Genomic DNA, 13,593 nt, shown 5'->3' with positions numbered 1-13,593 from the left:
CAAATATGTTCACAAAAGGTTAATACCACGAGACTGCGGCTCCGAAGTAAGTAGAGCGCTCCTGAGACTCCGCTGATGACACACCTAAGGATCAGATCCGTCTTTCGGCCTACCTACAGGCATGAACGCAGCGTCCACAAGCAAAAGGACGTCAGTATGAATAATGTACTGAGTATGTAAGGCATGAATAAAAACATAATAAGAGATATGGAAAGTAGCATGATATATGAAAATAACTTGTACATCTGAATGCCTCTTAAGACGGATGTCATGCATGCTCAGCTTTAGAAAAATAAACCATCTCATACATACATACATATATAGTATACTGCCCGACCATATAGGCACGGTGTTATCATCATGTATCTAAATTGCTGTGAAACGTGCAACCCGATCCATATCATATCATCATTATATATATTCCTGCGGAACATGCAGCCCTATCCATATATAGATATTACTGCGGAACGTGCAGCCAGATCCATGTATAGATATTGCTGCGGAACGTGCAGCCCGATCCATGTATAGATATCGCTGCGGAACGTGCAGCCCGATCTATGTGTAGATAGTGATGCGGAACGTGCAGTCCGATCCATATATCATATCATCTCGCGTCCGGGGTAAAATCATAATTTGCCTACTGCAGTGGTGTACACATCTACGTGCTTGCCCAGCCGACTATAGCGCGGCGCGGTGTGAGAAAATACACACACACACACACACACACACATATATATATATATAAAGCATTCATGAGAGCCTAAATAAACGTTGTAAGTCTATCGGAGTAACGTAAGGTCGGTAACCTCCAATTATCATTATGGAATCATCATCATAGCTATATCTCACCTTAAAGGAATCAATAATCATAAGATGAGATCAATGTCAATAAACAAGATCAATAATCATAAGACAAGAGTAATAATCAATAGTCATGAGACAATGATCAATAATATCATAAGAGAATCAAGAACATAAGCTTCTAGCATTTTTATGAAATAAGGACATCATGAATATCATGTGTGGATTCATAATAAAGGAATCATTCCTTTATAAAAAGAAAGGGTTAGCCTTAACATACCTTTATGTCTTCCTAACTACTTAACGTTCTCCTCCCAAGTCTGCAAAAATCTACATTCAAGAGGATTCATACTAAAGTTAAGTCTTAAAAATATTCTTAAGTTCAAACTAATACAATTAACGAACTAACGAAATTTGGGCAGCATTTCCCCTATATCTTCTCCTTCCTCCAATCTTCAAAACAACTCCCAACCAACAATAACAACATCAACAATACCATAGCCAAGAGATTTATATTCAAATTGGACTCAAATCAATCCAAACTTCTTTTCATACCATAGCCAAGAGATTTATATACACTTGTATACAACACTTTCTCATCATCATTATTATCCCTCATAGCAAGATTATACTCATAACATACTAATAATCATAGCTCAAGTTAATTTACAATTCAAAATATCATCAAATTCATATTTGAACTTTTCCTCCAATTTCCTCTACTCAAATCTTAACATACTTACCAAATAAATGCATAAGCATGGAACTAAGATGAATGTTGCTCCCAAATGCACAGACAAGTATACGCGATCGTACAAGTAATATAGGATTTTTAAGTTTAGATATCGTACCCACAGGGACTTATGATTAACTGTTTACTAAATTAAACTAATGCTAATTATCTAAACAAGAAGTAAAATCTCAAGATTATATTTATAAACCAACTAAAAATAAAAGAAAATAAATAATGAACTTCAACCAAGAAAGAGCAGATTTTTATCGGAGAAGAGATAGATCTAGGGTTATGACCACTAACAATCCAGTTGAGTCTTCAAATCGTTCTACCTATGTGTTACTAGTTGACGGGTTAATTATAACTTTAGGATATTCTCTCGAACTACTCACAAGCCTGTAGATGCTACTATAACGCCTATATCTCTATGGTTGTCAGAGGTAGCAAGAACGCATTTATTTCTCCGTATTCAACTAAGTAGGGCTAAAGGGTATATCTCTATCCTCAGTAGCGAAATGACTAAATCGAACAAACTCTATTTATTCTTATTACGTACGTGAATTCCCTTTCTCAAGTCCAATTCCCGCACCACATATAGTGTTCAATTAGTGATCAAGTAATCAAAAAATTAAGCACAAGAATAAATAAGCAACCCAAAAATATGGAAATTTAATAGATAGAAACGATAATCGAACGTCAACTTTCATGATTGTGTCAAAACCCTAGAACTAAAGAGTTTAGCTCCACATAGACATGGAGGGAAAATAACAAATCATCTGAATAAAATTGTAAAAATAAGTATTACAGAGAAGAGAAGATAAAACCCTGTAACTACGGCCTCCACGGCGGCTCCAAGCGCTCTCTAGATCCAAAGTTCTGAACTAAGAGTTTCAAGTTATCCAAAGTTCTGTAAAAACCGTGTAGGATATATATTTATAGGGTACCAAAAGGCCTGGGATTTTAAAAACCAAATCCAACTCGGACCGGGAAAAAATAATGAGGCGCACACACCGCGTCGCCGGTGCAACGCGCAAGGCAGTACTAGAATCAGAGGCTATTTTCATCGTGTCAGGCGTGCGATTTGGCTGGCACCTGATTGCTCAGGTACGTATCTTCTCATTCTTAAATTCAATTTCAACTGTAATGTAATTGTAATGTGCAACTCAATTGCTATTGGATTAATCATTTAATCACCATTTCAGCCAGCCATCATGATGTCTCCTTGGTTTCTACATTTTGTCTCCTCTCTCCGTTATAATCTTTTGTCTTCCTTTTCTTTTTCTTCCACGTTTTATTCAATTTTGCTTCAAATTTCTTCATCTTCACACCGCTTTATTCCTACATAGTAAAATATAATATAAAGCACAACCCACAATAATTAATAGTTAAACGACAATTAAAAGTACTACAATATGAGGCAACAATGAATAAATATATGCAATTTTAGGCCGAACATTACCACCCCATACTTAAACTCTTGCTCGTCCTCGAGTAAGCAATAAAATCACTCTCAATAAATCAAACCTAGGAACACCACCACTTTGGTTGATACCAACAATTAGGCCTTATAGCAACTCAAACCATCAAGTATATACTTTCTGGTCATCATGCAAGATATACAAGTCAACTTAATCAAACAACAAACGTCTAACCTCCTAAACTCGTAGACGGACTCTAACTCATCAAATTTAAGCTCGCTCACCTATTCTATCAAAGAAATCTAATAACATCACCTATCTATCATGAAACAAGTGCCCTCACAAGAAGAAATAGTCCACATACTCAAATCAAAGAATCGAATGTAATTTAAGAACTTAGCATCAAAGCACAACTCTCGCACTCACAAAAAAAATTCACATGTATGCACAAAGAACCATAGGCTTGCCCATTATGTACATCTCCACTAATTAAGTGTGCTCGAATAGAATCAAATAGGACTTTAACGGGTTGTAATGTTGGCTAGGGGACGGGTAGGAAAACTATATAATAGTGACTTACACTTCCCTAAGCACTTTGCACTTTTAGACTTCATCACCCATTATTTTCATCTCTTCACATTATTTTTCAGCCCTCTCTTCAACAATTATTTCAAAAGTATTTCTCATCATATCAAGAACGATTCAATCATTTTTTTTTTCAAGCAACTTTTTTTTTCACATTCTTTTTAAGAGGGCCTTTTCATCACTTTGCAACTATCATTGGTCACCATTTTTTACTCGACCATCCCTTTTCTTCACATTTATCAATTATATCACAGTCTAAGCTACAGTGCTCAAAGAAGCAGGGTGCAAAAATTATGGATTCAAACAAAAGGGTCAAGGCAAAAATACGCTAACAAACGAATGACTTCAGGCTCAACGGGCTAACTAGTGGTACAATTTCTGAAAAGGCTAAAAATTCACAAGGCATATCAAAGAAAGCCTATCATCATCTTCTAAATAGAGCAACACTTTTTATTTTGCTTCAATAACATGCAGGGCAAGTTCTAGACTAAGATGCAAAACATGGAATATATGCAAAAAATTCTCACCACACATGGCACAAGTCTCAATCAAGATGGATCAATTCTACTCTAGGACAAATAGGATCATGACGAACTACAAAATAAGAATAAGCTATACACAGAGTCACAACCTTGAGTTAGGTGTAAGAAAGTCTGCTATTTTTTTCATTACTCAAGCACTCACAGGAAAGTACTTCTCAAGCTTAGGCCTAAATATGCTAGTATCAAACAAGTCACAAAGGCTTTCTTCTCTCTCCTTATACTACTCCTAAAAAAAAACTAATCCTAAAAATAAAAAAATTACCCGGTTCAAAGGCTCCCCCTCGCGAATGAACCGAGGCGGTGGCGTGAAAATAAAGGAACCAAGCAATAGATGTCGCATTTTTCACTTCTTGGCCCTTAAGTGAGGCATGTCGTTTTGTCTTTTTGGCATGGCAAATTTCAGAATGTAAGGCTCTTGTTCTTCATCTATACACTTCTCCAAAGTCTAGGAAGGCTCGATTTCCATGTCGCCAACCAAATATAATGTAGAAAAATGTTTAGAATGAGGACCAACACGCCCTAACTCTAAAACTGCATTATTTCTGTCATCCTCACTTTTGTACACCTCCTCAACAATGACATCATTAACAAAGATCTGATCGAATGGTTGGAATTCCTTTATTTGCTCCACAAGTTGGCCAGTATCCACAACAATTGGTAGTTGGGCGTCAGACGCCTTAACCTTTTTATTTATTTAAGCCTACAGGTCATGGATACCTGAGCCAAATTGGTCTATCTCTTGTCTGAGCTCAGTTCTTCCCTCTATCAGTTGTGTAGCCATGTTTGTAAGACCATCACGGAGAAACCCATGAAATTTCATTTGTTGAGCTTGTTCCGTTAGCCAAGATTAGCTCACTATCTCTGCTTCTTCAAAGCTATCTACTTGCGGAAACTCGCTCTCTTCTTCTATTTGAGGTTCGTCTTGGCTATTGGACAAGTCTGTAACTTGCAGATCATTACAAGTTTCAGTCTCGGCCTGCATCTCTGTGAGTTTGGCATGAATCCTCTCTATGGCTTTACATATTTCTGCGTTTTGCTCTCTCATTAATATATCATGCTCCATCATTTGCTCCCCTATTTGTTTCGTCATATCGCTAACCCGAGCAAGACTTTCTGCATCCTCTACTTCATTACTCCTGTTAACATCACAAACAACAAGAAAATCATAATAGGGGCTCGGGGATAGGGAATAAGAGTTAGGACAGCCATTGCAATGACCGTCATGACCACCACATATATTACAAACATTCCACTCAAAAGATTTGGAAGGTGCACACAACCCATTCCCGAAAATATTTTGACAGTGTTGGCACAAGTGGGTCCTCCACAAATCAGATAAGGAACACCAAAATAGGAACAACCAATATTCAACCAATTTTTATTCCAAGATGCCATGTCAAGAAAGCTAACCAAAATATTAAATTAAAATAATAATAATAATAATAATAAAAAAAAAAACTTGAATAGACAAAAAGAAAAGTCTAATCTAGAAAAACAGTTAATTTCTAAGTCCCCGACAACGGCGCCAAAAACTTGTTGCTCCCAAACGCATATGCAAGTATACGCGGTCGTACAAGTAATATAGGATTTTTAAGTCCAGCTATTGTACCCACAGGGACTTATGATTAACTGTTTACTAAATTAAACTAATGCTAATTAACTAAACAAGAAGTAAAATCTCAAGATTATATTTATAAACTAACTAAAAATAAAAGAAAATAAATAATGAACTTCAACCAAGAAAGAGCGGATTTTTATAGGAGAAGAGATAGATCTAGGGCTATGACCACTAACAATCCAGTTGAGTCTTCAAATCGTTCTACCTATGGGTTACTAGTTGACGGGTTAATTATAACTTTATGATATTCTCTCGAACTACTCACAAGCCTGTAGATGCTACTATAACGCCTATATCTCTATGGTCGACAGAGGTAGGGCAAGAATGCATTTATTTCTCCGTATTCAACTAAGTAGGGCTAAAGGGTATATCTCTATCCTCAGTAGCGAAATGACTAAATCGAACAAACTCTATTTATTCTTATTAGGTACGTGAATTCCCTTTCTCAAGTCAATTCCCGCACCACAGATAGTGTTCAATTAGTGATCGAGTAATCAAACAATTAAGCACAAGAATAAATAAGCAACCCAAAAATATGGAAATTTAATAGATAGAAACGATAATCAAACGTCAACTTTCATGTTTGTGTCAAAACCCTAGAACTAAAGAGTTTAGCTCCACATAGACATGGAGGAAAAATAACAAATCATCCGAATAAAATTGTAAAAATAAGTATTACAGAGAAGAGAAGATAAAACCCTGCAACTACGGCCTCCACAGTGGCTCCAAGCTCTCTCTAGATCCAAAGTTCTGAACTAAGGGTGTCAAGTTATCCAAAGTTCTGTAAAAACCGTGTAGGATATGTATTTATAGGGTACCAAAAGGCCTGGGATTTTAAAAACCAAATCCAACTCGGACCGGGAAAAAATAGCGGAGGCGCGTCACACCCGCGTCGCCGGTGCAACGCGCAAGGCAGTACTAGAATCAGAGGCTATTTTCATCGCGTCAGGCGTGCGACGCTTGGCTGGCACCTGATTGCTCAGGTACGTATCTTCTCATTCTTAAATTCAATTTCAACTGTAATGTAATTGTAATGTGCAACTCAATTGCTATTGCATTAATCATTTAATCACCATTGCAGCCAGCCATCATGATGTCTCCTTGGTTTCTACATTTTGTTTCCTCTCTCCGTTATAATCTTTTGTCTTCCTTTTTTTTTTTCTTCCACGTTTTATTCAATTTTGCTCCAAATTTCTTCATCTTCACACCGCTTTATTCCTACATAGTAAAATATAATATAAAGCACAACCCACAATAATTAATAGTTAAACGACAATTAAAAGTACTACAATATGAGGCAACAATGAATAAATATATACAATTTTAGGCCGAACATCAATGAAATCTTACCTTAAAATTCAAGAACACTTCAATTCCATGGTTACTCCACCTTAAAAATACTCACCCAAACATTTTCAAGAAGAGGAGACAAGGGTAGACCTTACTTGAAAACCCTAACCACTTTAATCTTCACTTTGATCTTTGCTTAGGCTTGAAAATATGTTTGAATATGTTTTGGAGTGGTTTCTAGAGCTCTCTAGGACTTGGGAGTGTGTTTTAAAATGATTGAAATGAAGAGGGGTTATCATATTTAAATTCTTGAAATTTCCACCGACATTGACTTATATGGTTCGTATAAGTTGATCGTATAAAATACGGTTCATATAACTCGGTCGTATAATATTATACGGGCCGTATAATTGGCCTCGTATCACAGATTTGCAATCTGTCAGTTGCATTGGAAAGAAGACTTCCTGAACTTCAATTTACATAGGTTATGGGTTCCGTAACTCCTTATATTCTAGGAGATATGTCTCTCTCAAGTTGGACCAAAATTTCTCTTCAAAATCCTGCCAAGTATTCCCAAAATTTCTACAAATTTAATTTCTTCGATTCGCTTGATCCCAAAACCTTTAGATACATGCTTAACACTTGTTAAAGGTATTCCTTACCCTTACGAGAGTTCCATGGCCTCTCCGTCTTATGCTAGTTTACCTTTAATGCAACCAACGCAAGAATTTGGGAGATGAAACATTGTAAATATATATGGCCCATATCCTTGGTCGTATAACATTATACGACAAACATCCTGGCCGTATAAAATTATACGGTCCGTATAGTTGGCCGTATAATATCACCTCCAAAACTGCCTTCTCTGGGAATTTTTAAAATCCTTAAATACGACCCATATACCATATTTTCCAAAAATAACTTTTGACGAACCTTCCCACTTCGATTCACTTATTCTCTAATCCTTCCGTAACTCACCAAACATGAATTTAAACACTCATAAACACAAGTTAAACATGTCCAACAGCATATATCCTTGAAACAAATCCCGATGTCCAAAATTAAGACAGCTAACGTACGACGAATCTTAATGTAGAAAAATACAAGATGTAACACAGAATTCACACGAAGAAGGTGTAAATTAGAATCGAATGCAGGACGAGATGAATATTGTCCAACTATCATCCAGTACTAAATTGTCGGAAGGACATGGGATGGAGAACACAGGGCAAAGTCTTAGCAAGAAGATTAAGTCGGGCAGAATTCATGAGCTGGTTGCTTATGATTCGTTGAAATAAGGTGTTTAGAATAAGAAGTTTAGTGTTTCTTTAAAGATATGTTTGAAATCTAAAATGATGATACAAGTTAGAACGACCAAATTAGTTTGCTCGGTCAAGTTATGGCAACAGATACCGGTTATGGCTTGATTAAAATCGGGCTGTGACAAATTAGTGTTGTGTTTTCTCTCTCCCTGCTTTAATTTTTCTATAACCTGGGCATATGCTCTTGTTTTAGAATTGGCTGCGGTTCAACATAGCTATGGTTTGCTCTACGGTTTTGCAAATTGTGTCCTGGACATTTCTCAAAGCGTAGCCACAATTGTCCTTACGATGGCCTTTGCAGTTACACAAATGGTGTCTGAGCATTTCTGGAAGTGTAGCCACGGTTGCCTTTATGGTTGGGAAAGCGTAGGCATGGCTGACACTTAATTAGCCCTTATTGTTCCAACTTCTTTCTTAGTTAGCCAAATTTCTTAAGTTTAACACTTTGCTACTTAGCTTGGACACTTCTAACTTCTGTTCTAGTGTTGTATCGATGATCTTGTTACCGTCGTGTGTACCCTGGCACATACTTCGAGGCCAATTATATTGCTCTGTTAAGCTCGCTTATAGCCTGAATTAATTAAGAAATTGGTGATAGAATATGTTAGGAGTGTATATAATTGTATCTGCGTAAAAGTACGTATGTCTCCCTGAATTTTTAGTCGTACCTTCCCAGAAGAAATTATGATATTTTGTGCCAATCAAAAGCATCTTATGAGTCGTGACTCAAACATAATTTAGAAATATATCTAAGGAAGTGCAGTCTAATCTTGAAGCACGATCGATTGATAAAAGCTGTCTGCCTTTACACGTTCTTGCATATCACTGAAATATCAAAGAGGAATATTAAAATATGATGAGCCAATACAATACTCTTAGTTGGTTCCTAAACCATCATGCATATAAAGAACCACCCAAGGCCTGTTTTAGAGCACATAAAAGTAGACAACTCTCTTTTAATAGTAAAAATGGCTGCACCACGTCTTGCTTTGATTTCCAAGAAGATTATTAAACCATCATCTCCAACCCCATTGTCTCATAGAATTCAAAAGCTTTCCCTATTTGATCAACTTAATCCATGTTCTTACATGTCATTAGCCCTGTTCTACCCAAAGCAATGCAATAGTACTCTCCCATTTGAACCTAGTCATATATCTACGCTTCTTGAGAATTCCCTCTCAAGAGCTCTAACTTCATACTATCCATTGGCTGGAACAATCAGAGACGGTCTCCACGTCGAATGCAACGATGTGGGGGCTGAGTTTCTTGAAGCTCAAATAGATTGTCCAATGTCAGAAATTTTTAAACACGGTAGTGCTGAGGCTGAAGATTTAGTATTCCCAGCGGGTGTACCATGGACCCCATCCAAAGAAAATTTAGTCGTGGCTCAACTTAACCGTTTCAAATGTGGAGGAATAGCAATCAGTGCGTGTGTCTCGCACAAGATTGTTGATGGTTCAAGTATGGGAGATTTTATAACTCACTGGTCAGCCATGGCGCGGAATCCATGTTCCCCAGTACCTTCTTTCCAATTCGTTGGAGGATCCATTTTTCCTCCCACAAGTGGTCATATAGCTGAGGCAATACTTAATAGTAAAACAAGAGGAAACCATCATTGCATAACGAGAAAATACCTCTTCTCGCGGTCCAAAATAAATTCCCTCAAGGCTATGATTGCTACTGAATTAAGAACACAAAGTAGTAATAATATTGATCCTACTTCTGTGGAAGCTGCAAGTTCATTTGTCTACAAGTGCATAGCTTCCAATTCGCCTAGGCCATCTGTATTTACGCAATCAGTGAATTTACGACCTGTTATGAAAAAAATGTTGCCACAAGAGTTCCAAGGTAATGCCAGTTTCCTCTTCATGGCACCACAGATTGAGGACCCCAAAGAGATCAAATTGCACAGATTGATTAGTGAATTGAGGAAGGAAAAAGAGATGTATTTCAGCCAAGACTGGAGGGAACCTAAAGATTTAGTCTCAGCAATGTTTGAGAAAGTTATGTCGCTTCAGAATCAACTTGAAAGGGACGACGAGGATGTTGATGTGTACAAGTGTACAAGCTTGAGTAAATTCCGTTTTTGTGACATGGATTATGGATGGGGGAGTCCTAGAAGAGTGTGTTTGGGAAGTGTACCAATTAATAAGAAAATTATGTTGATGGACAACCAAAATGGGGATGGATTAGAAGTACTGGTGAGTTTGAAAGAAGAAGACATGTCTGCATTGGAAACTAATTCAGAGTTGCTACAATTTGCTTCTCCAAGTTTAGGTCTTTAATTCATGTCTATATGAATTTAATTTCCATGGTTTGCAATTACTACTAGTTTGTTATTAAGTCTTTATTTATGAATTTAATTCAGATTGATTGGACTTTTTACCGTACCTTACTTCGTCTTCCGCTAGAACTGGATTCTCTATCTAAACTTGCAGCTTCTTTCATCAAAAATAGGTGTGAGCTATTTTTTCGCCAAACCCGTCTCTGACCTTATCATGGCAAGGGAAGAATACTTTAAATGAATGTTGAATGAGAATATGAAAAAAAACTGCTATTGACAGTGTGGACAATGAAATTTTGTTAAGTTTAAATTACAAGAAATTTTGATTATATTAAATTCAAGATATATTAGTCCAAATAAATTGTGGGCTAATATAATTGGGTTAATTATTTAAGTCAATAAATATGGATTTAAGTAATGGTCCAATTTCATTGGGCTAGTCCATTTAATTGGGCTACATATGATGAACCCACTTTGTCAAGCCCAAGATGTCATCTTATTCAAGAGGCCCAAATTGGTGCCACATGTCAAATGACGAAGACGCCAAATCAAAAAGAGTCTATGGGGTCATGCCATGTGTCAAAATGATGAAGATGCCTAGTCAAATCAAAGGCCAACGAAGTTATAGCACCATGTGTCAGATAGTGACATGTTCCGCCAATCAAATATCGGCATCGGCTTAATTCGATTTGTTGTCGAAAGAAGCCCGTCCTTATCACAACTCCTCCATCCTACAACTATAAATGAGTGTCTCATAATTCAAAAGGACGGAAATTCTAACAAGAAGCAAGAGAGCTCGTGGATCAACCGCATTTCTCTACAAGCTAAAAGATTCAAGCATTCAAGTATTTCTCTAGAAGTTCTAGAGATCAAGACGCATTCAAGATCAAGCTCAAAAGCCCTTGAATTCAAGTCCAAGTCAAAATTAAATCCATCAGTTCAAGATCAAGCTCAAAAGCCCTGAATTTATTTGAAAAGACGAATCGGAAGGGAATCATAGTAGATTGTAACACTCATATTCTCAAATCAAATACAACGATTGTTGCGATATTTTCTCGTCTTGATTATTATTTTCTCGAGGCGAATTTTATTGTCTACAAATTCTGGCACTCCCAGTGGGACAATCTCTACCTCTCACCTCAACTTTTCAATCATCAAAGTTTAACAACATCGAGATGACTTCGGAGAAGATCAACTCCAAATCAATTTCCTCCAAGTTGCTAGCTCAAGTTCTCTGCCGATGTGGAAAGCATCCTCGACATTACCTTTGGTAGTATTGGGACAGCGAGGAGTAAAGCAAGCATTGGGACAACAAAGCACTCCAAGTGTCGTCCGTAACAACTCATTTTTGATCTTCATATCCAAAAGCGGAGAGCCGAGATCCTCTAATTACGCATCGACAAGGAAAAGATTGGCGAAAAGATTAAGAAGACTCTAGCTCTACTTGATCTCCCGGATCCAAGAACTTCTGCTATGAAGGAAAGATTGATGATACTTCCGACGGGATCCTCTCCACTCACTACAAGAGGGCTTACCAAAGATCAACTTATGCGATAATCCATGCTATTCTCCAACATCCCAACAATGGCGGCATAAGCAATGGTAACTAACGCTTCGTCAATGGAGGAGACACCGGCAAACTTAGCAGAGTGATTGATGGCTTGGCCAAGCATGTGCAAATCAAGACGCTCGGATTGAGAAGTTGATGGACAAGATGGATGGATTAATGGAAGGAGAATCCGCCCACGCACTCCGGGAAGGGTCAGTATACAAGAGATCGAACCTCGTGCAAAACAAGTACCACCTACTAAGGAAATTCGTTTCTTCGGGGCGGATGATTCCGCTTGACCGACTAAAGGAGTTCATCGGTGACTATCAAAGATAAGTACGAAGTTGCCGGCCAAGTCTTCGTTTACTAGAACGGAAGCGTACACTACAAGATTGTGAAGCTTTAAGATGCCCGTCTGTTATTAACCTCCCAAATTTCAGCAATTTGAAGGCAAGGAAATCCAAAGCAACGTATTGCACATTTTGTTGAAACATGTAACAACGTCGGGACCTATGGAGACTATCTCGTCAAGCCGTCCGTCCGCTCCTCAAAGGAAATGCCTTCGATCGGTACACTCGATCTTGAGCCCTAATTACTATCGATAGTTGGGAGCAACTAGAAAAGAGTTCCTCAATCGTTTTTATAGCATAAGGCGTACCGCGAGTATGGTTGAACTTACAAGCACTACCATGAAGAGCGAACCAGTTTATCGATTTCATCAATCGATGGAGAAATGCAAGCCTAAACCGCAAAGATAGGCTCGGCTAAGCTTCTGCCGCAGTAGATGTGTATCCAAAAGGAGGAATGCATTGGGGCTTCACTACATCTTGCAAGAATTAAACCCAAGGTCTTTTGAAGAACTAGATACTCGTGCCCATGACATGGAATTGAGCATGTCTTCCGGGAATGAAGTGATGCTCGCATCACGACCCTCGCGAGAAAGGACAACGGGAACCCAAGAAATGGAGCAAGTTCGTTTCTAAGAGTGACAACAAAGAATCTATGAACGTCGATGTCTCGCCCGTAAAGTTTACTACGAAGTAGCAAGAGCAGAAAAGCGCAAAAAAGCAACTTCCTTCCAAGATAACAAAAAGTCGAAAGTCGACCTCGAAGGAGATGCAAGAAAGAGAATACCTTCCGGATTCTCGTGTCTGAAATTTTGATGAATTACTTGAAGCCGAAACTCATTGAGTTACCGTAGAGATGAAGCGGCTAACGAAGTGGAAGAACAAACGACCCGAACTATTAGTAAATATCATCGACACTTGTAGGTCATCCTGCGGTAAAGGTTTTGTCTTCAAGACAAAGTTATGCGATTGGCTACAATGAAAACAAGATTCTGCTGATGATTAAGGCAAGTTCGAATCAAGTCTCTATCACCTTTGGCTCTTTCGATCCGGTCAGATATACAATTTTGAAGAACATGAGGAGGACTATGGATAAGACAGAGC

General features: G+C 37.9%; 1 protein-coding gene across 1 annotated transcript; it reads left to right on the top strand.

Moving 5' to 3' along the window:
- The first annotated feature begins 9,277 nt into the window (after nt 1-9,277).
- LOC132038672 (acyltransferase Pun1-like) lies at nt 9,278-10,644 on the top strand. The gene has a single exon (XM_059429359.1). It carries the CDS (start codon nt 9,278-9,280, stop codon nt 10,592-10,594), a length of 1,317 nt encoding a protein of 438 aa, XP_059285342.1. The 3' UTR covers nt 10,595-10,644.
- Nucleotides 10,645-13,593: the final 2,949 nt, after the last annotated feature.

This window comes from Lycium ferocissimum, chromosome 11, assembly GCF_029784015.1.
Source record: "Lycium ferocissimum isolate CSIRO_LF1 chromosome 11, AGI_CSIRO_Lferr_CH_V1, whole genome shotgun sequence".
In the NCBI taxonomy this organism is placed as follows: Eukaryota; Viridiplantae; Streptophyta; class Magnoliopsida; order Solanales; family Solanaceae; genus Lycium; species Lycium ferocissimum.
Note: the sequence above shows the minus strand (reverse complement) of the source record. Positions and strands in the feature narration are given on the sequence as shown.

Bases quoted from the DNA above. Each gene is read 5' to 3' on its own strand.
- LOC132038672 (XM_059429359.1), top strand. From the start codon at position 9,278: ATGGCTGCACCACGTCTTGCTTTGATTTCCAAGAAGATTATTAAACCA.